Consider the following 25,471-nt stretch of genomic DNA (forward strand, 5'->3'; position numbering starts at 1 on the left):
ATGTAGCAAATGGGAAGAGTTTTTAACCTTTAAAATCTTGCATTTATCCAAGATGATGATCATATGTGTATTTTATTTTAGAGAAGGGTTGTAATCTAGGAAAGCTTTTTGGCGCTTCAAAACGCCAGAAAAGCACAGCTCAACAGAAACGGATCTCATCTCTGGTAAGATGGTACAGTCAAAGGTGCCACTTGTCCAATGTAAAACTTAGGGTAAAAACAGGGTGAGGAGAAGGATGGTGATGATTTATTATTGAGCTCAACCTCTACCGAGTCCTACCTAACCTGGAATATTTGTAGCTTCTCCACCTGTGTCAGATGAGTGAAGGCAAAACACCATTACCCGAAAGACCATGACCGAAGAATGCCCTTAAAAGGAAACGGTGAAAAGCCATCGGGATTTCTACCTCCCAGGATTCCTCCCCACGCTCTCACGCTAAACATTCGGTGTCCCTATTACACATTCGGCGTGTCAACTGGGAAATCGCACTTCCCGCAGGTGATGGAGCCTCCTGTTCTCGCCGGTCTTCTGAAATCGCGATGGGAAGGAAGAGTTTCGGGGCGGCCCGACGGTATTGCCTCGAGCTACGGCAGGGCAGCGAAGCATCGCCCCGCCCCAACTACTGTACGAAGGTGAGGAGGAACTGCGCGCGGCGGGCGCAGGTAGCTCCGAGTTAATCATTGTCCCGCAGGCAGAAGTTGCTTCGCTTCGCTTTTCTGGCAGCCCCTCCTTGCGGCTCGGAGTCTCCACCTCCCCGGGAGCGTTGGTGACCCGCCTGCTTTCTCACCCCCCCCCTCCCCGCCTTCCTCTCTTCCCAGCTAACGATCTGCGGTCGAAGCAGCTTCCTGCCTGGCGGATCGGTCTTCACTTCAGCCCGGGCTTTGGGTGCGCGATCCGGCGGAGCGTTTTTGACTTGGTCGCCCTGCCGCGTTTTGGGGAATCGGGTGAGTTTTTCCCTTCTCTTCCCCCCAAAAGGAATTCGGGAGAGCCGCCCCTTTGGCGGCTGTGTCCGGATCCGATCCGCCGAAGTTTCCCGCTCCCTCTTCGGTGCAGCCGGATTAGGAGGGTCAGCGCAGGTTCTTTATTGCGATTAAGAGGATTTTCTTCCATCTTTCTTCCCGCCGCCCCTTTCTTTTGGCATCGCTGCATCCCCGGCCAACCCATTTGTCCACACGGGCAGGTGTTTTCCCTGCGCCCTTGCCGCCCTAGTGGTGGACACCTCCTTTTCCAGGAATTCTTCAAAGTCGCTGGTCTTCTCTGCAGGACCTTTGCCAGCCCACGCGGAAATCGCTTTGTGCTGTTACCTTTACGCGCGCTTGATGACCCGTTAGGGGAGGCGTGAACCTGGTTGTGGTCCCCCCCCCTTCTCTTGCATTTGGTTCGTCGTCTCGAAATCAAAGTTACTTTCCGCGCGTCCGGAATTCTTTAGACAGCTGTTGCTTCCACATCCGCACCGAGCTGGGGAAACCTTACGAAGAGGGCGTAAAAGTAGAGTATGGGATTTCCTGATTCTTGGCTAGGGAAGCGTTGGTCTAATGTCCGTATCTTTGATTTCAAGCGCTGCCGAAAAGGAACGCGGGCGCTTTAAGTACAGTCGATCAATCGCGAACTTACCCGATGAACAACACGATCCGGACAAGCCGTAGATTCGTGCAATTAGGAAGGATTTTTCCTTTTGAAAGCTGTTATATAGGATCGCTGGCGAGTTTCTTTCAAATCCTCCCCTCTCCGTTTCCAAATTGGTTTCCTCCGGATTGAATTGGGACTACAACTCCCAGAATTCGCAGGATAGCTATACATTTGCAAAAAGAATCTCAGAGTGATCAGGACATTCGATTGTCGTGGATCAATTAATCTGAACTAAAGCTATGTAGTAACGGTAGCAGTGGCTGTTTTCAACAACAAGAGGAAATAACTAGATGAGGCTAAAAAAATCGGTGGAATGGAGAGGGAGGGAAACTTGATGATAGTTGGTTAACCTGAAAATAATATAAAGAACTTTTGAGGGAGGGATTGTGTTTGGTTAGTGAGGAAGGGGGTGCTCAGAACTGAAAATTGCAGTTCTCTCTCTCCTGCTGTTCAGGAATGTTGTTATGTTAGATCCGTGCAGACATGTGTTTGCAATCCCTTCTATGAGACATCCTGATCAGTGGCTCTAAAAATCACCTCTTGCCTGCCTGGAAAACCAATTCCTGTCTTGAACCAGCCAGTCTGGGTTGCTTCAGTTTAATGCAGGAACCGGCACCTCTCAGTGCAAGGATTTATTTTAAGGACGTAGGGAAGAGATGGGTTTGCCCTTCAAGTTAAGGTATAACACACTTGGGGCTCAACATGAGTGGGTTGGGGTTTATAAACCAAAGTAATACTGTTTGTGAATCTAGATAATTGCAGCTTTGTTTGGCTGATAGTGATTAAACCATAGTTTAACATGTAAAAATCAAACTCTTTTATTAGAGCATAGTTCTATATTATATTACATAGAAATTCTTCATTAAATGTAATCAGATCTGTAAATATTGATGTTCTCATTTAGATGCTAATTTAAGGAAAAGAATTGTATGGAACAAATTGAAAATGATGAATATAAATGCAGGGACATGGTAGTAATTTCTGCAAGCAATCAAATGCGTGCAAACTAAACAATGCTGAATTAAATTATTTTAATAAGATAATCTCTAGGTTAAGTGGTGTTTTCAGAAGCATGTCCACAGTTTTCCTGGCAGCAATACGGAAATGATTTTCCTTGGCTTTTGAGGGAGAATATTGTAGGGTTTGGGTTTTTTGGGGGGTGGGTAGGTGTTGTCTTCCCAGGGTACTTTGCAAACCAGGGATTTCCTATCCTGTCTAAGTAGAGGCCTGATTTGACCCTATTTAGTTGCTGAGATCAGTCAAGGTCAGGTATGTACTGTCAAGCTTTTGTCCTCATGGCTGGCTGCACCCTACTTTTCTGAGAGAGTACAGAACTCTCGGGCCTTTCACCTGGTGTTCTTGAATAAGTATGTTATCGTTACTCAATTACATTATCAATGAAATATGTTTTATAGTTACTTGGCAATAGACAGACTTGCAGAGTGTATAAATGTTGAATGGCAATGTTAGTTTAGAATGTCTGTGGTGATTCTCAACCATCCAGGTCATGGTCATCCCAAAAATGCTTTTCAAAAGGCAATTAGGCTTTCTTGGATATTTATTTTCCTTGAAAATGTTTTGCTTCTCATCCAAGAAGCTTCTTCAGTTCAGTATTTTAGTTGAGAACAGGGGTGTCAAATTCATGTCATCATGTGACATATCGAGACTTTTTACCTCTTTGCTAAACCAGGTGTGGGCGTGGCCAGCATGTGACACATCCGGCCTATGGGCCAGGAGTTTGACAGCCCTGGTTTAGAATAATGCAATGGTAAAATTCTTAGACTTGGATGAAAACCGAAAATGTTGAATACAAATCTCAGGTGAGCTGTGGACACATTTGCTGAGTTGACCCATGTCAAGCCATGATGTGATTTATTTGCTTTGGTATAATACAATGTATGGATATAATCATTGTGGTTTGATATTTATGGAGTGCTCTGGCTTGCATATCAAATTATTCTGGGCAAATTCTGGAAGTTGAAGTCCACAAGTCTTAAAGTTGCCAAGTTTGGAGACCCCTGATATAAAGCATGGCTTGGTATAAAATGTAGATTAGCCATTACTTGGATTCATACAATGCAACAAACTATAATATGGATTGTTCAATTTTGGGTGTATCAATTCACAAACTATTTCTATGCTAATTAATAGAGAGCTTTCTGGACCCATTTTCCTCCCTAAACTGGGCAAGGTAAGGTCTAACATCATCTTAGTTATGATGCATAAACTTGGTTGTAGTAAGCCTTTGGCCACTTAAGTTTACTTTTATTTTCTCAAATTGAACAATGAAAATATCTGAATTAAAGTACTGTAACTAATTAAAGGGGAAGCCGTTAGACCTAAACCATGCAATATTTTGCTGTTAAAATAATTTGATTGTCTGAATTTTATTCTGGATTTTATTAATGCTGAATACAACAGTAGAAAGGAGAGCCTTAATTGTTAGTGGGATTTGAAGCAACGCTCTATTTGGCATCCAAGAAAGGTGAAGGGGGGTAGCATTTAAATTCAGCTGCTGTTTTAGAAACATTGCCTTTGTGAGATGTCTTCTTCCTGCTGCACCAGCTAAATAAAGTTCAAATCAAAGGCAGCTTTGAAAACAGTCAGCCTAGCAACCTCATCAAAGGTATTCCTTTTGCTTTATTTGGTTATTTACTTATTTGTATCCTACCTTTATTTTTACAAAAAATTCAAGACAGCAAACATATCCAGTACACCTTCTTCTTCCTATTTTCCTCATAACAGTGAGGTGAGTTGGGCTGAGAGATGGTGAGTGAGTGGCCGGAGATCATCCAGTTGGTTTTCCTGTCTAAGTCAGGACTTGAACTCGCAATCTCCCACTTTCTAGCCTGGTGCCTTAACCACTAGTCCAGGGGTGTCAAACTCATGTCGTCACACCAGTGTCACATGACATATCAGGACTTTTTTTTCCCTTTCACTAAACTGGGTGTGGTCAGTGTGTGATGCATCCAGCCCGCAGGCCGGGAGTTTGACAGCTCTGCATTAGACCAAGCTGGTTATGAAACTAATACAAGCTTGTGAAAGGGTTCTTTAAGATAATGGGGAGAAAAATAAGGTAAAGCAAAATAAATATGTATTAAAATGTAGAATAAGATAAAAGTGTTGAACTTGTTCCCTGGTGATTACACAGTCATGAGTAACAGTATGGAACTGGTTTATCATTAGTATCTTCTCCAAATTTAGCCTATAGCCTGCTGTCCTTTTCTGGTGAGTTCCCAGCAGAGGATTAATCAGGTTAGGGTTAGCCTACTTTGGGTTTTCCAATACCACCCAGGCAGCTTGGGGCTGAACACATCTAAAATGCAAAAGAAATATTCCAATAGTGTAGATTTATCTTTTTAAAACTACCACGTTTTAAATGCGATATGAGGCATCCCTGATTGTAGGAAACCCAAGGGAAAAAGCAACTATTGTAAAGCTACAAAGAATTGTTTTACATTTTAAAGCACATCCTTTAATACGGTACTAACAAACTTGGTTCCACCCCTTTCTCTGAGTATATGAAACCACTTTGTGATTTCATTATCTTTGCATCAGTCTTACCGGGTAAATTAAGTTATAAAAGAGGTTTTTTGCCTAAGGCTACCTAGAGACCACACGGCATTAAAATTAGGTGAACTATGTTCAAAGCTAACTTTTGTTGCTAAAATCCAGTCGATTACTATATTAGGCAAGTTATGTTTCCCCTTCCAGCTTTTGACTTATAAGAAGATAAGGAATCAGAGTTAATTCTCATATGTGGTTGTGAAGGTAAATCTGTTACAGTAGATATACTGTACTCCATCGGTTTTCTCAAGATGTTAACAGAGGTATCAAAAAAGAAATTTGCTTTTCCAAAGAAAGCCAATCTTCTCTTCCTAGGATATACTGTACATTTAGCTCTTTGTGCAATACATTTGTCCAGCTGTACTACTACCTTCCTTATATGGCTTAAAGACTTATTCTTGGGTTCCATACAAGCATGTAGTCACAGCACAAGCTCTCTCCACTGAATATCCAGGAATGGCCTGGATTTAATGAGGTTAACTCAGCAAAAATAAGAGTGCTAATGCAAATGGTTTGTAGAGTGGGTGTGCGTGGGGAGCTGACACTGGAATTCCAAATAGGTTGGGGTGCTTGCTGCTACAGCTGTGGGAATAAAACTTTGACCTCTGCTGCATTCTAATTTAAAATTTGTGCTGCTCCATCACACTTTTTTGTTCAGCTTTTTTTCCCCTTCTTCTTGGGCGCTAAGTAGCTTGGGTGGGAAGGGGGAGATGAGCTGCTATAAGGAAAGGGCCCTGAATGCATTTTCAGTGCTTCAGTTGCAGGAATGTGAAACTGTAAGGTTTCATCTTTTCCCTACCACATTCAGTAAAGCACAACATCCATCAACTAAGGCAGAGCTTTCAGTCTCAGCCATTTTAAAGGTGAGTGGACTTCAACTCCCAAAATTCTACAGCCAGCGTGCTGAATAATTCTGGGACTTAAAATCCATCTTAAAATAGCTGAGGTTAGGAAACATTGAACTAAGATATTCTCGTCTTGCTTTTTACTGTTTCCTCCTTTGCAAAGTCAAGATGTAGTAAAAGGCAAAGAGATATAAATGGATGTGCTGGGATGGAAATTACAGGCAAAAGGAAATAAGCAATCCAGAAGCCATTTTGTTCTTGTTAAAGAAATCTGTTGCAAACTGGCAGATTACACACAAACTTGCCTTAAAACATATGCACTCTCGCTGACACACCCACATGCACACAAACAAACCAGAAGCATATATTGTAGAGGAAGGCCATGTTAATCTATGATGACTAAAAATCAGGTAGCACCTTTTCACATTGAAATATTTAATTAAAAAGTGAACTGCAATTGTCCTTTGCAAATGGATATTTTGCTCAGTGTCCATAGTTCATTCACTCCCACATTGCCCTTTTTTTGTTAATGTGACTGCTAAGCAAACAAATTGCTTGAACCTTAGTTTGCCGTATCCCAAGCCAGGATGACAAAACAAATTATGGGCTTAAGAACCCAGAATTGGGTTGGCTTTGAAGCAACAAAATGAAGCATGATTGGCTTTGAAGCAACAAATCCAGAGCCCGCATTTGGATATATACAACTTAAGTTGAATCTCAGTTAAGACAAAATACAGTAATGCTGAAGAATGGTGTAATAATATTTGTGGAGAAGGACAATGTTTATGAATCTTGGTTTGTTTTATATGCAAAACAAGTGTGCACTGTAAGGCAAAACAAAGTAAATCACATGATGGTTTAACCCAGCCAACATTAGCTAAGCCAGGGATTGAGATCCTGATTTTCTTAGGGGTTGTAATGATCAGTATGTTAGCTGTTATCTGTGCTTGCTTTCGTCATCTGCAGATGGGCCTTCAGTGTGAAACTGCTCTGGGAATCTGTTCTTCACAGAATTGTTGGGTGACTTCTGATGAGCTCATTTTGCTTTGGAAAGCAACTGCCTCAAAAATACCAGCTGTGCCATTTAAATTGCCTGACAGACAAGCCTCACTGAATCTACAGTCACACCCTGTGTGCATTACCAGTCTGCAAGCGTGAGCATGCTTCTAGCCACACTGCCACACAGAAGCATCTGTGATGTACATCCATTAGTGTTTCTCGTTCTGAGTTATAAAAATCCAGCCGACCTTAAGAAAGTAACAAATGGAATTTTCCTTATCTCTTTCCTGCTGCCTAGTGGCCATCCAGATTTTTGTAGACCATATATGGAGTGACTGATATGTGTTCATTTAGCTATATGTTATAATGGAAACCTCAGAGCAGCAGTTTGTCCAAAAAAAGAACTGGCCAAACTGCAAATAATGAATGTGACCGTTCCAACATCTATTTTCAATTATGTAGCTATACAGTGTCAGATTTTATAAGCCATATGTTCAGTTATATAGAATGAATGGTTGTAATTGTGAATTATGGCTTATTTTCCCTGGCAGCTGTACCAGGATAATATGTACACTATCCAGAACACAGAACAGTGTGTCCAAACTATGGAGTTGCATTTAAATCTCTATAGTCTGAGAATCATCTGGGTTTTTTTTCATCTAATGAAACATTTTCTTCTGTATGTTGTGAATGGGGAACTCTGATCATCCACTGAATTTTTTTGGGGTGCCAACTAGAATCAGCTTGAAGTTGGGCTTTCCTACATTATTTTTAGGGACTCCCCTACAACTCCGAGTGCAGACTGTCCCATTATAGTTTAAGAAATTAAACATTTGTTTTTATATCCTAACCTCTTATCCCTGAAGAATATGTTAGTATTTTACAATTGGAGGTATTGATTTCTATTGTCTGGGATCATTTATGGAGGCTTTAATTTTTATTATAATACATGCCATATTTTGGGAGAATATTCGTAATTTTATTGCAGTTTTACTATTTATTTTATGAATCACTGTAGGCTGGTTTGATTGGGGGTGACAGGGATACAATTGGGTTAAATTATTCTGAGTTACTAATAAAGGCCCCCTCATATTCTGAGTTAATTGTTTATGGGCCTCTCAAGGGAAACTGGGCAAACCCAGACTCAGGTATTCCTTATAAAGATTAGAATTGGCAAGTCTGGATATGAATGGCTCAGTTTAATCCTAGTGTCAGATTGCTAGTCTTCTCCAAACTGGGCACTTGCTGGCTGGGGGTAATGGGTTTGTAGCTAAAGGACCCTAGATTGGGAAAATCAGTTTTTGGTCTTTCTACTACAGTATCAAAACTCAGTGGGTATTTATGTACTGCATTGTTTTGCATTTTTTCACGGAGAACATACTTGAGAATGGTCTTGGTAATAATATCATGTTTTAGAATGAGCAATTGAAAGTTATACACTGAAGATACCTTCTGGTTTCCAGTATGTGCACAACCTTCTTATGCAGCTAGTACCAACGTATGATTCAATGCAATAATCCTATTAGGAACTACAGTATATTAAGTGTTGTTTGCAGTCCAGAGTAGTGAGCAAAATATATTGAAGTATGCTTTTTAAAAATGTTGGGAGAAATTCCTTTTAAGAATCTGGACCGAAGTTGTCTGTTGGTTGTATCTTTGACTTACTTATCTTTCAGGTTAATTTTTATAGATTAAGTTACTTTTTCATAATTAGGGATTTTTGTACTTTTAAATTTTGGAGTTATTTCCTCCTTCCTAGGTTCTGCCAAAAAAGAAGTTACATTATGTTCTTTTAGGATCTTATGGGATTATAGATAGACCAGCTTTCTCCGCCCAAGGGGCTTTTAGAGATTTAGGATGACAACTTCAACCATTGTGATCAAACTTTTTGGGAAGGAATTAAGGAGGGGAAAACCAAGTTAGGTGGATCATGTTTGTTTTATAATTCCCCATTTTTGCTTTAAGGCAAAAATCTTCATTTGTTCCCTATAGATTAGTATTTCTAATTCAGTATACAAATTATACATATTATACAAATGTTCAAGAGAAACAAGGTGTGAAAAATAAAATAATATACGTTAGTGAATCAAGACGTTTGTTACAATGGCTGTAGCACCAAATTAAAAACATTTCTAGCTGTTTCAACAGATTGTATATTTCTATAATTTTCTCTTGATAAAGAAACAGGTACTTCAAAGATTCTCTGCACAGCTGATACCTTTCAAAGATATCCTTCCATGTCAGTCGAAGCAACTTTTAAAAATGACTCTTTTTAAAATCAAATGACATAAAATGGATGAATTAATCTTTCTAATTAAAAGATTAATTTGCTTAACATACTTTGGATTTCAAATGTCTAATCTTCCCTCCCCTCCAGTTTTCTAGCATGTTTTGATTTCTCATTAAAAAGCAAAGAACAACACACGGTATTTTATCCATATAATAATTATTTTAAAAAATTTAATGCTAAACTAGAAATATTCTGGTAAGTAGAAAAGATATTAGCAAAGGCAGCTTTGCCATCTGAGTAGTGAACTATTTGAGTTATATTAGGATAGCATTGTACAAAGAACATTAGATATGGTGACATTGATGCAGCTTAGGGGTTCCCAAACTTGGCAACTAAGACTTATGGACTTCTGATATAAACCTCTGATATAGCTGGTGGAAGAAGTGATCAGTAAACCCTTCAGAATGGCTTGTTCTCTGCATGTCAGAAGTTTGGGTTTGTACTGCAAAGGTTCTTTGTTCTACAGGTGGCTTTTGAGCTAATGCCTACATACAGAACTTATGGCTCTGTGTTCTTCTGAATTGCATAGGATAATTTATTTATGGATGGAAAATCCTTTGTAGCCCAGGTTCAGCTTTATTTTTGTATAGTGTATTTCTATAACCTCCTGTTAGGTCAGTCTACCTCACATGGTGGTTTATTTAGTTATATTTTATTTTATTTTTATAATCTGTTGTATTCCACTGCAACTCTGGGTGGCATATAATGGATGAAATTTAAAATAATACAATCTATGCAGTACAAAAAGAAACATCCAGGCAAAACAAAACCACCAACCATGTTCTCATACATCAAGCAATCCATTAGAGACTCATCACTCCTCATTTTAGGGACCTTCCCCCATGTATTCAGCATTAAGCTTCCTGGGACGGTCAGGCTGTGCATGTGAGGTTTGAGAACTGCCATTCGGGTAAACTGAAATCTAATCTAACTATAGGTAATCCTCAACATAGAACTATTCATGTAGTGGCCATTTGAACTTATAATGGTACTAAAAAAAGTGACTTATGAACATTTTTCACACTTACAATCATGGTCACATGATCAAAATTTGGACTGTTGGCAACTAGCATGTATTTATGAGGGTTGCAATGTCTAGTAGTCATGTGATCACCTTTTGCAACCTTCTCTCAACGGGAAAGCCAGATTCACCTAACAAACCATGTCGCTAACTTAACTTCAGTGAATCACCTAACTGGCAAGAAAGGTCATAAAATGGGGTGGGGGAAAAATTCATTTAACAACTTGCTTTATTTAGCCTTATTTAGAAATGTTGGGCTCCATTGTGTTCATGTCAAGGACTACCTGTAGTTGTTTCCAAAATGAGAGTGGAACTTTTGAAATCTGCAGATTTTGATTGCATAAAAAAATAAAAAGAGCAACTGGAATGAAAAAAAGTGAAGCATCCTTTCCTGATATATTTAGATGCAAACCCCAAGGAAAGAATGTGTGTAAGGGATTGTGCAGAGCTGGGAAGGGAGCAGTTGAGTAACTTTCTGGAATCCGGTGTGTCTGCTAATTGTGATAGTGGATGAGTGGCTAATCTGCTCAGTGAATTTCCGTGGGTCAGAAAGACCTCGGGGGATGTCCTGCTAGAGGTGGTGCTTAAAGACTTCTGAAAATTCCCTTGGGCCCTTTGTTCTCTGATGTAGCACAGAGGTATTTTAAGGACTTAAATTTAAGCCCCATTGTATTGAAGATGCCCCCCCCCCCAGTAAATAATCTGTTTGAAAATCATTTGTTTGAAGCGGCTTGCGGTTGCAAAAGATAGTAATAAACCAAGATGGCCAAGTCTGTGGTCTGTATGTAGTCTTCCCAAGGCCCCAGCCTACTGAAGGATCACTAAAAATAATTAGTTTGAATCCCAGTACAAATATAAAAATGCTTTGAAAGAGCTGCTGCTACTGCTGTCTGAGGGTATGGAAATGTAAAGCGAGCTTAATCATCAAAGAATTAGAATTTTAAAGAAATACTTAAGGCGAAAGAACATTGGAAACAAAGAAAACGTCATTAGTATGAAATTTAAAGAAAACATTGGAATAGGTTTTGTGAATAGAGTGCTAAATGAGTAATCTGGATGTGAGTAAAATGAATGATTAAAAATGAATTAAGCTATACAGTATTTGTTTATTCTGAGATAAGTCCTGTTAAATTTAATGGGATTTAGTCCCAGATAAATTTATATCAAACTGCAACTTTCCAATGCAATACTAAATAAATTGGCCTGGATTATGCAAAATACAGGTAGTGCTCGACTTATAATCACAATTGAGCCCATACTTTTGTTTGCTGTTTAGTGAGACATTTGTTAAGTGAATTTTGCCCCATTTGCAACGTTTCTCACCACAGTTGTTAAATGAATCACTGCAGTTGATAAGTTAGTAACCTGGTTGTTAGGTGAACCTGGCTTCCCCATTGACTTTGCTTGTCAGAAGGTTGCAAAATGAGATCACATGACCACATGAAGCTGCAATGGTCATAAGTATGAACCAGTTGCCAAGCACCTGAGTTTTGATCACATGATAATGGGGATGCTGCAAAGGATGCAGCAGTGAAAAATGGTCATAAGTCTCTCTTTTCAGTGCTGTTGTAACTTTGAACGTTCACTAAATGAACTGTTGTAAGTCAAGGACTACCTGTACATAACTGAAATTGTACAAATCCTATAATGGTTTAGGAGCATGTATTTTCCCAGCCATTATGGTCTGCACATGGTTGGTTGTATGACTCAGCAAGCTACATGAACTATCCAGTTGTTTATTTTACAAATTATGGCTTACTATGTGTAAGTTAAGGTACTGATTCAGAAATAAGACCTAATGTATATACAGTAGTTGGAGATTCTTCATAATTATTATTTTATTGCAGCCTAAAATCATTTATAGTCCCTTATATCTTTGATATTTAAGAAAATTTTCAGTGAACTTTAGTAAATATCAAAAACTGATATTTAAAACAGCAAAAATGTACTAAAGTGTACACTCAAACATATGGGAAATGGGTCATCCCTTGAGTCATGGAAACACTATTGTATGGTTTGCCAGTGCTATTCTTTTCTCTTCTTGGCCTCAGCGGATCAGAGGTAAAAGAAAAAATTTCCTGCACCTTTAATAGTAGGGAGAAGTGGAAATTGGAACAGGTATAATTTGGCATGCAAGTGGCACCTGCTGAAATTACATTGCTTCTACCATAAAACTGCAGAGTCCTGTGTCATTAACATCTAGCCACCCCATCCTGGCTAGCCACATCCCGGTTGCTTTCTGACTGAGCATTTGGTGAATTCAAATTAGATTTGGAACATAATTGGCATTCATACTTTGTGCATGCCAGATGCATGCACCAAGTTTCTTTTCTTTTTCTTTTTGTAAGAAAAGTGTGGTTAGATGCCAACATCAGTGATACTTTGTCTATCACCAAACAGGCTGCCAGAAACTTGGGAGCTTCAAGAAGGCCATTGACCTTTGTAATGTGAAGAAGGATAGAGGTTAGGAAGCCTTCACTTTTGCTTACTGGAGAGTTTGGGCTGTGTTTGTTCAGAAAAGGGCAACAACAGGTGTGAGAGCTTTCCTTTGTTCCATAAAATCCAATGCAGCAAAGCTAGCCAAGAGCCTCCTAGAAACCAAGTTCACTTGTCCCTTTTTGAAAATAGAGGTTGGATCCAACCAGTTCTGGCAGGGATTTTATAAACATTAGCCCAACCTTTATGGCAAATGTTAAAGGGGTGAAAACTATGGGAAAGAGAGGCCCTGGTTAATAAAACCGTAACAGTTTTTTAAAAAAAATCTGCTTTGTTGTAAAAAAAGAAAAAAGGAAGTTATGATTTTGTATTACCTTGGGTATTTCCAGATGAATGATTTGTAGGTGTTGTGCAGCTACTTTCTCTTTTCCCATTAAAGAAAGGGGAATATGGAGTAATTCTTCCTTTTATGTGGGGGAAAAAAAACTGGAGGAAATAATGAGGAAACACAAGGTTACAAAAGGAGCGTTGTCTGACTCCCTATAAAACTGTTTAAGGAGGCAAAGGAGCATTTTATGGTAAAAAGCAACTTCTGGAGCCTTTCTAGAAGAATGTGATATTGTGGGAGTTATTGGCTGATTCATTGGTATTCTGTAGTGTTAACATGTAGGCACTCAATTGTGAATGTTTATAACATTTGCATAGGATGCCTAATTGTTGGAAGAAATATCCTTCTGAGTTCAGTTCCAAGTGGGGGAAAAGACACTGGAAACATGGAGGCTGTTTGGAAAGATGGTTTAATGGTGGACAGGATCACATGCCTTGGAGCTCCAAAGTGAAAAGGATGATCACATGCTTCAAGGTGAAGGAAAAGAAGGAAGGGCTGATACGCTGAGTGTGCCTCTGTTGGGATTTGAATTTGAGCTTGTATTCTGATTGGTTGTCAGACTCCCATGGGGCCATGTAGGAGCAACTCTGTAAGCTGCCCTGAGTCCCAGGCTTGGTTGAGCCTTGCTGGATGATGATGTAATGAAAGGGCTTTGGGCAATTCCTATCCTCTACCTGGAGATCTTTGTTATGTAAAATAGACTGGCCTTGGCCAGAGTAATGGTCCATTAGCAAAGGTGCGGGGAGGACTGAGTTTCTGCTTCTGAGGTAAGTTTCTGCTTCTGTGTTTCTATTCTTTTTAGAAGAAATATTCTGCCTTTTTAATATTTCCTAGGATATTTCATTTTTGTAGGAGAGGGGTGGGTGATAACTTCCTACATAAATAAGGTGGATAATAAATTGCCTGTAACATTCAGCTGGGTAGTAAAGCGTATGTTGCAACCTTGTAGAGCAGGAGAGATGTAGTAACACCTATTTATCTGCATACTGAGATGTTGATTGTTAAGCAGCCATAGTACTATAAGTGGTTATATAACTTTAACCAGTGAGAGACTAAGATATTTTTAATTTACCATTTAATCAAGTAAAACTATACAGTACAATACTTTATTCTACAGGCCCTTATTTGACCAAACCTCAAATTAGGCTACTTGTGGGGTTGTTGGGGAAGCCCATTTTTTAAAAAATATGTCTCCATCTCCACCCTAAAGTTGGCTTCAACTCTTGATTCTGTGACAGTTGGAAGCCAATTTAACAAAATGTAGTTTCAGATAGTTACCTCACATTATCAGTCCCCATATAGTTCTCCTTGTGGGCACAGAGCAGCTTTTGAGGACGATGTCAGTCAAACATCATCTGAAGAACAATTGCAGTCCAATCATACACATGCTAGACATCTTTTGTGGCAGGATTTTTTTAATTACAAAAGCTAGTTAAAATAACATGGCATTATAGAGTTCACATAATTGATTCAGTGCAGCTGGCAAAAAAGCTGTGATTGGCTGCACCTGTTTCTTGAAGTCATATCTGTTTTTGTTCCCAATTTAATGCTGAAATAAGCAGCGGGTGAGGATTGGGCAGTGGCCATGTCCTTCTGGGCTCTGTTCAGTTTAAGGTCTTTTCTAGTGAGCTCCTGGAGTTTCTCCATTTGGTTTCTTGGCCTCAAAGCGGGCCTTGAAGTATCCCCAAGTTTGTTTTTTCTGCCTTAGGGAAGAAATGGAAAACAAAGGAATCTGGTTTCCATCTCAAGATGGAGCCCATCAGAATGGTTTCCTAAGAGTGGAACTTTTGAAATCTGAAGTTTTGAAAACTAAAGAGTCCTTTGGCCCAAGATTTATAAATCTTGATTTTTGATCCTGATTACATCAAGAATCATCTGAATGGAAAATTACTGTTCTGGCAGAATGTTTGCTAGGTATGTTATGAACCAACCTCCTGTCCCCAATATGTGTTTGCTAAGCCTGTGGTCACTTGCAAGCTGCTTGAAATAATGACTCTCCTGCTGATTGATATTTGGGAGGCAATTTCCATGTCTAGAAGTAAAGTAAGGTGTGTCAGTTCAATTCACGGAAGAGAGAATTTAAGGTACATTCCATGGTGTTTTGCTCTTGTCCATTCTTCCTGTGACTCATTATTGAGCTCTGTACACATTTTCTATGGTCGTCTTGTAGGCAGTTTTTTCTACAATGCCTGCTTTCTGATTTCTTGCCTAAATTACAGCAATAAGTGTCTGGGGCTATACTGATGTGTAATCAGAGTGGAGTTAACATTACAGCAGTAAAATATAAAGTGCAACTTTGCTATATAAAAAGGAAGGTTATAGTAATTGTTATTCTACTTACTTACTTTATTCTACTTTACTTTACTACTCACTGTACAAAACCCACCCAGATCCTTGCTTCAAATTTCAAAATTGATAAAATGAAATATATGCAGAGAGAATATCAGGAAATTGTCTGGACAGCTAGTATTTTGTCTTAACTGAGATTTGATTTAGCTTTTACATTTAGAAAACTGGAATAAAGTGTGCCAAGTTAACTTTATGCTATTACCTTTAAAAGCTTTCCCTCCTCCACTCTACTACCTAAACTGAAACTCTGATAAGGGAAAAAAGCATATTAGGCTGGGTTGATTATAATAAGGTTGTAGCTTTTTTTTTTTTGCTTTGTGTTGTAAACTGAACCATGATTTAATCAAGAAAACATGCTTAAACAAACTAAACTTTAGTTTGATGTAAAAAACTGATGCAACAATTTTGGATTATTATTTTTTTAATATTTGTGTTTTAAGTGAAAGTATATGCACTTGTAATTGTTGTGCTAGTTTGATCAAGTGGTTAAGGCACCGGGCTAAAAACTAGGAGATAGTGAGTTCTAGTTCTGTTTTAGGCATAAAAACTGGCTGGGTGAATTTGGGCCAGTCTCTCTCTCAACCCAACCCACCTCATAGTGTGATTATTGTGGGGAAAGTACAAGAAGGAAAGACTATTTGTGTATGTTTGCTGCCTTGAATTATTTATAAAAAAATGGGATATAAACAAAATTCTAATTTTTTAGAAATAAATGTAGGCATTGAGTATTGCTAGCATAGCTGACAGAGCATGGTGAGAATATTATACATTTGTACTTTATATATCTGAATGAATTCTCCCTATAGTGAGTGTCATGAAAGATAAGCTAATCATTACTGTATTGTGTGCATTAATTCTTTTTATATAAAAGAATACAACACCAGCGAAGATGTATCAGTCTTGAAAGCTAACTTTAAGTTTACATCCTGCTGTATTAGCAGGAAAAGTTAGCTTATACATTTTATCAGTGTATATAATATCCTATGTACTGTACTCATATTTTAGTACTGAGGGATAAGGTTTGTTCCATATGGTTCCAGAGAATTCTTTTTTTGTGTGCAAACGCAGCCATTGGTAGTTGAAATATATGAGGAATGACAGCCATTCCTGCTGGATTACAAAGATGCCGAGATGGACTTTGTACTGTATATTGCATCTGAGAGTCATGATAAAACCTGTCCTATTGAATTTCTTTGGACCTTGAAACCACTATGAGTAATAGGCAATTTATAGAGTAATTGATACTGCACCCTTTTATCTGCTACTAGTATGGAAAAAGGTGTCCAGTGCCTGCTTCCTGCCTGGATATATTGGCTGGGTTGGTCCAAAGTTGGCGATTAAGCCTGGTTCTGTTTTATAGAAGGGTTTGGGGGAGGGGAATCTTAAGGGGCAAAATGGATGCCTTAAGAGTTGTTGTACGTAAGCACAATTTCACACTCTCACAACTTCACACTCTGAAAATCCCAAAGCACTAGGGGCTTTTCCCTAGTTTTGGGAGGATTTCAGAATGATGTGACATACCTGAACAAAGTTGCCCTTTAATCATCTCCCTTATTTTCAGTTCTTCCCACTCCAGTGATCTCCCATCTCCCGTGGTTTTATGAAAAGCCACAGACAAAGCACCTGAAGGCAGGACAAGAAGCAATGGATGGAAACTAATCAAGGAGAGAAGCAACTTAGAATTAAGAAGAAATTTCCTGATAGTTAGAGCAATTAATCAGTGGAACAACTTGCCTCCAGAAGTTGTGAATGCTCAAACACTGGAAGTTTTAAAAATCATGTTGGATAGTCATTTGTTTGAAGTGGTGTAGGGTTTCCTACCAAGCAGGGCAGGGGGTTGAACTAGAAGACCTCCAAGGTCCCTTCCAACTCTGTTATTCTATTCTATTCTATTCTATTCTATTCTATACAAGGCAGGGTAGTCGTGAGGTCAAATCAAGTTCATTACCTCTAGCTTTTAATGCAAAGGTGACCCAGAAATACACGCTTATAGTAGTTGCAATGGAATTTCGGGCATCTTGTTAATACTTGAGTTCAACCAGCCAGTTGTTTCACTAGTAACCACAAAAGCTTTGCAGTAAAGCCCCCAGATAATAACTTTGCACCATTCTTAACCAGCCAAGGCTTGCTGGAATTCACTTCAGGCCCTGCTGATGACATTCTATCCACAGGGTGGTGCTACAACTATGACTTGTCTAGCCACCTTCACAGGAAGTGGAACTGGATCAATTTTCTCCAATGAATTATTTTCCAGATGTGTTGGCTTTCAGCAGTCATTGCAGGGGCCAGGGTGGCCAAGGAATGATACATTCCTGGAGAACATGTTGGCAGGCTCCCCCTTGATTAAAGATATTTGCAAACTTAAGGCTATGGGAATTTTGCTCATCATTATTAACAAATGTGTAGATAATTGGCTTCTTTTTACATTAGTATTTTGGAATTGCTGTGGTTAGATCATAGTACCTCAGGGTTGGATAAGTAAATGTAGTAGAAATTTGAACATTTAAATAATCTGTATGTAGTCTACATTCTTTAATGTAGAATATAATATCACTGGATTTTTTTTTAAAATCAGCATCAAAAAGTGATAGGGTATAGCTCTTCCATTGTTGAGATCATGCTGTGGTGAGGATTGCTAAAGGATTAGCTGTGCAGTTATTTCTTAGGGTTCAGCAAATGCTACAGAAACCATTTCATAGCCTCATCCGATATATCCAGCTGTTTGTCACTTCTTCCAAGATATAACTGCAAAGACATGATGGATCTGAAACCAGATTTTGTTCCTTTGGACCCATCTTCCATGTATCTTAACAAAATTATTATTTGGATGTTGGAGTTTTTTTTTAAGTGCTTACTTCAAGACTCATAACTTGATGACAAATCATTGATAAATAGTGGACATATAAAATGATTCCCACATTTAATAATTATTGAAGTAGAATAAAAACTGATGGCATCATAAAAATGTAGATTTTCCTTTAGCTAAGGAAAAGAAGAGTATGGTTTTGCATCTATAAAGAGAGTGGAATGACATAGAATTTGTAGGAATGTAGTAATTTGTTCCAAAAAAAACCTTCCTAAAAGTTGCTTTGCTTTTGTTTTTATTAGCATTTCTATAAAAATTGCTTTTCTTTGTGGTCACTATTCTTCCGATGCTTTGCCTGCTATGGGCATTGTAGTTTATCGTTAGCTACCGTGTTTCTCCAACAATAGGGCCTCCCCCAATAGGAAGTCCCAGCATGCTTTATAGGCATAAAATCAAATTAAGCTCCTCCCTCAAATTAAGGCCTATATTAAACATGCGAAATGGGGGGAGGGAATGGCAGGGGGCTGGCCGTTAGGAAGTACTTTTGTTGCATACCCGGATATGGTGCTGCCTGCGTTGACCTCAGCATTGGTGGGGCACTTGTATCGGGAGACCTTCCGCCATTGCTTTCCCTTCTCCCCGTGCTGCCGCAGCGTTTAAAGCAACGCCGTGGCGTTTGGCACAGCCATGCGCAGCCAGCCAGGGCTCCTCCCTGCAACCGGAGCCCAGCGGAGACACTCGGCTTCAGGCACTCCTGTCACTGCCTTCCCTTTGCCTTCGAAGGCAAAGCCAATTCTTCTAAAAACGACACCCTACTACCGGTACGACAAAGTCTCCCCTGCCCAAGAGGGCAACTCAACCTCACATGGGGAGGCGAATCTCCCGGGGCCGCAGCGCAGGATCGGCCCACCCCAGGAGAAGCGCCGAGCCGCCATCTCTACCTGGCGCCAGGCAGAACGTGAAGAGTTTCACCTGGGGCACCCAGCGCAGCTGACAGGCGGGCTCTCTTGCCCGGCAGCAGAGCTCTCACCAAGGCAGCGAGCACCTCCCCGCTGGACCCTCCACTCATCCCACCAGAGCCATGCGGGCTGGGCAGAGCTGGGAAAGTGAGCCGTGGGTGTGCGCCCACCTGCCAACCGAAAGAGCTGGGCCGACCTGAGTTTGGCTTCCTTCCCAAGTCCCTCAAAGCCCGAACCCAAAGGGGCCACTGGGAGAGGCTGCCCGAGGCAATGATAGTGCCCACCCATCGGATAGGGAGGCAAGGCAACAGCAGCACTGCTTCCCTGGTCGGCGGGTCTGGCGGAGAGAGCCTGAAGCCGCCTGTCCTTTCCACCCCTCGCCCAGCCCGTCCCCATCCCCACGCATCTCCAAACGCACCGGCAGCTCCAAACGCTGCAGCGGCATGGGCATCAGGCAGAGGCGCTCATTTGGTGGGGCTCAGCTCGGAGGAGGACAGGGCGCAGGCCGTTGCCTTGCCTCCCTGGATGGGTGGGTGCTATAACTGCCTTGGGTGTCCTCTCCTGGTGGCCCCTTCGGGTTCAGGCTGGAGGGGCTTGGGAAGGAAACCAAGCTTGGGTCGGCCTGGCTCTTTTGCTTGGCAGGTAGGCGCGCACCCGCGGCTTGCTTTCCCGGCTCTGCCCAGGCTGCATGGTTCTGGCAGGATGAGTGGAGGGTCCAGCGGGGAGGCGCTCGCTGCCTTGGCGAGAGCTCCACCACCGGGCAGGAGGGCCTGCCTGTCAGCTGCACTGGGCGCCCCAGGCAAAGCTCTTCGTGCTCTGCCCGGCACCAGGCAGGGATGGCAGCTGGGCGCTTCTCCTGGGGTGGGCTGATTCTGCGCTGCGGCCCTGGGAGATTCACCTCCCCACATGGGGTTGGGCTGCCCTCTCGGGCAGGGGAGGCTTTGTCGTACCGGTAGTAGGGCGTTGTTTTTTAAAGAATTGGCTTTGCCTTCGAAGGCAAAGGGCAGGCAGTGACAGGAGTGCCTGAAGCCGAGTGTCTCTGCCAGGCTCCGGTTGTAGGGAGGAGCCCTGGCTGGCTGCGCATGGCTGCACCAAACGCCGCGGCGTTGCTCTAAATGCCACGGCAACACAAGGAGAAGGGAAAGCAACGGTGGCGGAAGGTTTTCCGATACGAAGTGCCCCACCAACGCCGAGGTCAACATCCAAGCTGTCACCGCCCGCCCGCCCAAGGATGCATGGGGGGGGAATTAAGTCACCCCCGAAAAGACGGTCTAGCTGTTTTTGGGGGGTCAAAAAAAAAAAAAAGGCCCGGCCTTATTTTGTGAGAAACACGGTATTAGATGTATCTCGTGGAAATATCAAAACATCCTGTATGGATGACTTGTTCAGCCAACTTTTTACAATTTTTTGATTGCTTTTGCATCTGAACTCTGCTATCAATAATGTTTCCCATTCCAAATATTCTGTTTTTGGCACTGAAGAACACCCTGATTTCACTAGGTCAGAACACACTTTTTACTTATTAGAAACCTTGCTAAAAACAAACATAATAAAAATAGTTACCTAAAATAACAAAAATGAACAGTTACTTAAAATAACAAAAATGAATTCTGTGATTATTTAAGCTAATGCTAACTTTTGAAGTTACTAAAGCAGAAACAAGTCACAAGTTACAGTGAAACTAAGAAGATCACAATCATCATACAAAGTTAAATATAGCAATAGCACTTAGACTTATATACACTTCACGGTGCTTTACAGCCCCCTCTAAGTGGTTTACAGAGTCAGCATATTGCCCCCAACAATCTGGGCCCTCATTTTACCGACTTTGGAAGGATGGAAGGCTGAGTCAACCTTATAGTTAAGCAATGTAACGTGAAGTCTTTTTAACATTACCTGTATGCTTGTTTTCTTATTTCTAAAGTGTTCTAACCACTATAAATCTATAGCAATAATTTCTCCATGGTCAAATCAGAATGCTACAAAAATGTGATAATTCTAACTGCTGATTGTAGGAATCCACACAGGGACGAATGGCATCATTTGTGTCATTCACACAGCCTATTTTGCTGCTAGTTGATTTCTTTCAGAGATACCGGTATTTAACATGCAGCTTTTCAAAGTGTTTGAACTATAGTAAAACTGAGCATGTTTTACGATCATGATGAATTTGCTTTTAAAATTGAAAATTCAAAATGGTGGCAGTGGTTTGGATTTGGAAAAATAAAGTGATCGGTTTCTGTTTCAGATATTTACCCAAAGCTGCTTCAGCAAGAAGTGGTGGAGGGGAAGGGTGCACATTTTGTTACTTCTGCAAACTGGCCCTGGCTAGATTTGAAAATTGTGTGAGGTACTTTACCTCTTCATTTTTTCCAATCCACGAGCATGTTGGAAAGGAATTGTGAGAAAGGACTTAGGGGTGCATTGCCTCTCAACAGGGTAACTTCCTTAACTGACCGCATTTGATGTCTGAATGAGAACAAGAAGGTATTAAAGAATATGCATTATAGAATTACAGGTGCTTTGAAAATAGGGGCAAGGATATCACTCACTGCACAAAGGTACTCTGGGCCTGAAAAGGTTGCTAATTTCTCCCTTAAATTAGAATGGATAGAAAGTAGTAAACCACATTATAGTTTAGTGCTAAGTGCGAACCAAGTGTTTTTATTATGTATTTCTATTGTGTTCAAGGGTTTTGAGGACAGAGTCACAAGGTACAAATATTTTATCTTCCTCATGAGGACAATCGTGGAGAACCTTCCTAACTGTTTAATTAATAATAATGGCTGTTACTGACAATGGCTGATGTGGAGTTTTAAATTGGAAGGTGCAGAATTGGAAAATCAGAAATAACAAGTAGCTGAAATATTACTTTTTAGCAAGCAATTTCATTAATTTGTTTTGGTGATACATTAGATGGTTTGGGGGGGGCGGAATTGTCATTGGGAATTACATATTGGCACTAAACCTCATTTCCTTTTGGCATAACTCATATTGTTTTAAAACATTTGTATAAAAATATACTATACTATACTATATTATACTATGCTATATTATACTATACTATATTATACTGTATTATCATATTATACTATAAGAAAAAAAAGATAAGCTCATCTTTTAAAGACTTGACATCTTAGTATTATTTTTCCTTTGTCTTTGGCATTAGTGTTTATTACCACTCATTTGTTTTTTTGCTGCCTGTTACCCAATCATATCACTTTTCTTCGTTATATACTATGAAAATCTGGGCATTTCTACCACTTTGTTAGTGTGCCAGAATCATTATAAGGGATAGTCCTTGATGTAGAATCACAGCTGAGATTGAAAGTCCTTTGCTAAGCAATGTGTTTCTTAAGTGAGTCTCACCCAATTTTACAACCTTTTTGCCATGGTTATCAAGCAAATCTGGTTTCCCCCACTGACTTTGTTGGAAGCCACTGGGAAGGTCACAAATGGTGATTAGGTGCCCCAAGAACACAACTGTCATAAATGTAAACCACTTGCCAAGTGCCCAAATCATGATCACGTGACTAGGGGATGCTGTGATATGCATCAGTGGGAAAACCAGTTGTAAGTCTCTTTTTTCAGTCTACTGTAACTTTGAACAGTCATTAAACAAATGGTTGTAAGTCAAGGACTATCTGTATATGTGACTTGGTTTAACTCTCGAGTTCTACATAATCTAATGCATGAGCTCCATAAAGAAAAAAATATTGTTAGGCTGCAGTAAGATAGGAGTATCTTGAATATATTAAGTAGCCTGAAAAATAATGCCTGGGCTCCACCTGTCCAATCCTATAGACCAGGGGTCAGCAACCTTAAACAGTCAAAGAGCCACAAAGGTCCTAATCGGAAGCCCCCGTTCAGTTCTGGAGCCAACCAGACTCTATGGCAGTTCCCGAATAATAGAGTTTCCTCCTAGCACAGCGTCCTTTTTCCTCTACCTGTCCTAACCAAAAGCCCTATCAACTGTGGAGCTGACCTGCAACAGGGAGCCACAGCAGAGGGATAAAAGAGCCACATGCAGCTCCAGAGCTGCAGGTTGCTGACCCCTGCTATAGACACTGACACAGGATGCTCCTTCTCACTATATTGGGTTAGTCCTGCTACCAGTGGAGTTGGACCAGGCCATTGCACTATAACATTTAAAATTAGTTGTGCAGAAGTCTTGGCTCTGTGATAGGCTTTTGCTATTGGCGTTTTGCTCAGAATGCTCTCTGACAAAGGCATGCAAGTCCAGCAACTCTTTTTCCCACCTAATGATTTGCTGGTACCCTTTTGAGCCTCCACAAAGTTGGACAAATAACTGTTCAAGCCTTCTGAAGTGTCAGGGGGCAATTCTCATGCCCATTTTACATCGAAATAAATGGTTTGAATTCTATCCTGCCTTTTCCCCAGGAGCTCCAAATGACATACATAGTACTTCTGAAGTTTCTTACAAAAAGTTTTGTGAAGTAAATTAGGCTAGGAAATGAGGATGGCCAACCTCACCCACTCAGCTTCCAGGCTGAGGTCTTTCCAATCTTAGTTCTATACATTAATTGCTGGAAAGCAGTTAAATACCAGTTCACGTACAATGTACTGCTATGTAGATTTATTAGGAGGCAGAATGATATACTGGCAAACAGGTTTTTCTCATTCTTAGTCTTGCAAGAAGTCAGTTGAAAAACAGAACACTTGCTGATAATAGATGTTTGAACAAAAAAAGGGGATTGTAGTACAAATGACAGATTCATGCTTTGGAAGTGGGAGGGCAGGCAAGACAGAGGAAAAGTTTTCCTGGCAACCACCAGTGACTCCTCAGATTAGAACTTCCATAATCAGAATTCCAAAGTCATGCCAAGTTTATCTTTGCTGCCACTTCAAAGTCAGACAGACAGATTGAATCCAGAGAATGGACTTAGAATTTGCAGAGTATTCTTTGGAAATCACAGTCTTATTCAAGCCCAAAATCCCCTGGCTGCCTTTAATTTGGAATAAATTTCTAAACATTAAAATCATGGATCACTTTCACACAAAGTAGAGGAGAGGCTTTTCATGGTGGGAGGAAAAAGTCCCCTCCCAATCTTACGCAAGCAAAAGTAGCTTTCTTTTTCTTTAAAAGAAATAACCAGGAAAACCATCATAAAATGGCTACTGGGAGTAGAGTACATCTGGTCATAGATCCTATGAGCAGATTAGTGCATTTCAAGCTTGGTTAACGTGTCAATGATTGTAACACCTCTATCAAGATCAACTCTGAAACATTAACTTTCTGACATAATATTTTAGTACCCAAGATCCATTCATCCCAGGCACACTTTTTCCCTTTCTTACCCACATCCAATCCTACTTTTTCTTTTCTCTGTCAAGTTTGCAGTCTCCCTAAGATACTCTGTTTCCTCATTTTTCCCATTGAGCTACATAGAATAAGAATAAGAATAAGAATAGAATAGAATAGAATACTCTATTTGCCAAGTGAGATTGGATACACAAGGAATTTGTCTTGGTGCAAATGTTCTCAGTGTACATAAAAGAAGAGATGCATTCATTGAGAGTCAGGAATCATAAGGTACAACACTAATAGTCATAGGGTATAATAAGCAATCAAATCATACTAGGAAACAGTCAATATAAATCATAAGATTACAAGCAACGAAGTTACAGTCATACAGTCACAAGTGGGAGGGGATATATGATAAGGAGTGATGAGAAGATTAATAAGTAATAGTAGTGCAGACTTTGTAAATAGTTGGACAGTGTTAAGGGAAATATTTGTTTAGCAGAGTGATGGCTTTCAGGAAAAAACTGTCCTTATGTCTAGTTGTTCTGGTGTGCAGTGCTCTATAGCGTCGCTCTGAGGGTAGGAGTTTAAACAGTTTATGTCCAGGATGTGAGGGGTCTGTAAATATTTTCACAGCCCTCTTTTTGACTCGTGCAGTATAGAGGTCCTCGACTGAAGGCAGCTGGGTAGTAATTGTTTTTTCTGCAGTCCTAATTATCCTCTGAAGTCTGCGTCTGTCTTGTTGGGTTGCAGAACCAAACCAGACAGTTATAGAAGTGCAGAGGATGCACTCAATAATTCCTCTGTACATCTTGCTAAATTTCCATTACTGTACACAGCAATAATTCCAATTTCCTTGCTTGGTTCAATGTCAAACCTAAGCATTTTCCTTATAGGGCAGGTCTCTTTTGTGGGG

The 25,471-nt window shown here is 40.4% G+C and overlaps 1 protein-coding gene across 1 annotated transcript in view; it reads left to right on the forward strand.

The window, feature by feature from the left end:
- Positions 1-363: 363 nt before the first annotated feature.
- PLEKHG3 (pleckstrin homology and RhoGEF domain containing G3) overlaps positions 364-25,471 on the forward strand; it is a 55,820-nt gene continuing 30,712 nt past the window's right edge. Inside the window, 1 exon segment of the mRNA XM_087926228.1 lies at positions 364-632. Coding sequence (XP_087782354.1) covers positions 364-632 — 269 coding nt within the window.

Source organism: Pseudonaja textilis, chromosome 1 (assembly GCF_049901715.1).
Source record: "Pseudonaja textilis isolate UNSWEBS1 chromosome 1, rPseTex1.2, whole genome shotgun sequence".
NCBI lineage: Eukaryota > Metazoa > Chordata > Lepidosauria > Squamata > Elapidae > Pseudonaja > Pseudonaja textilis.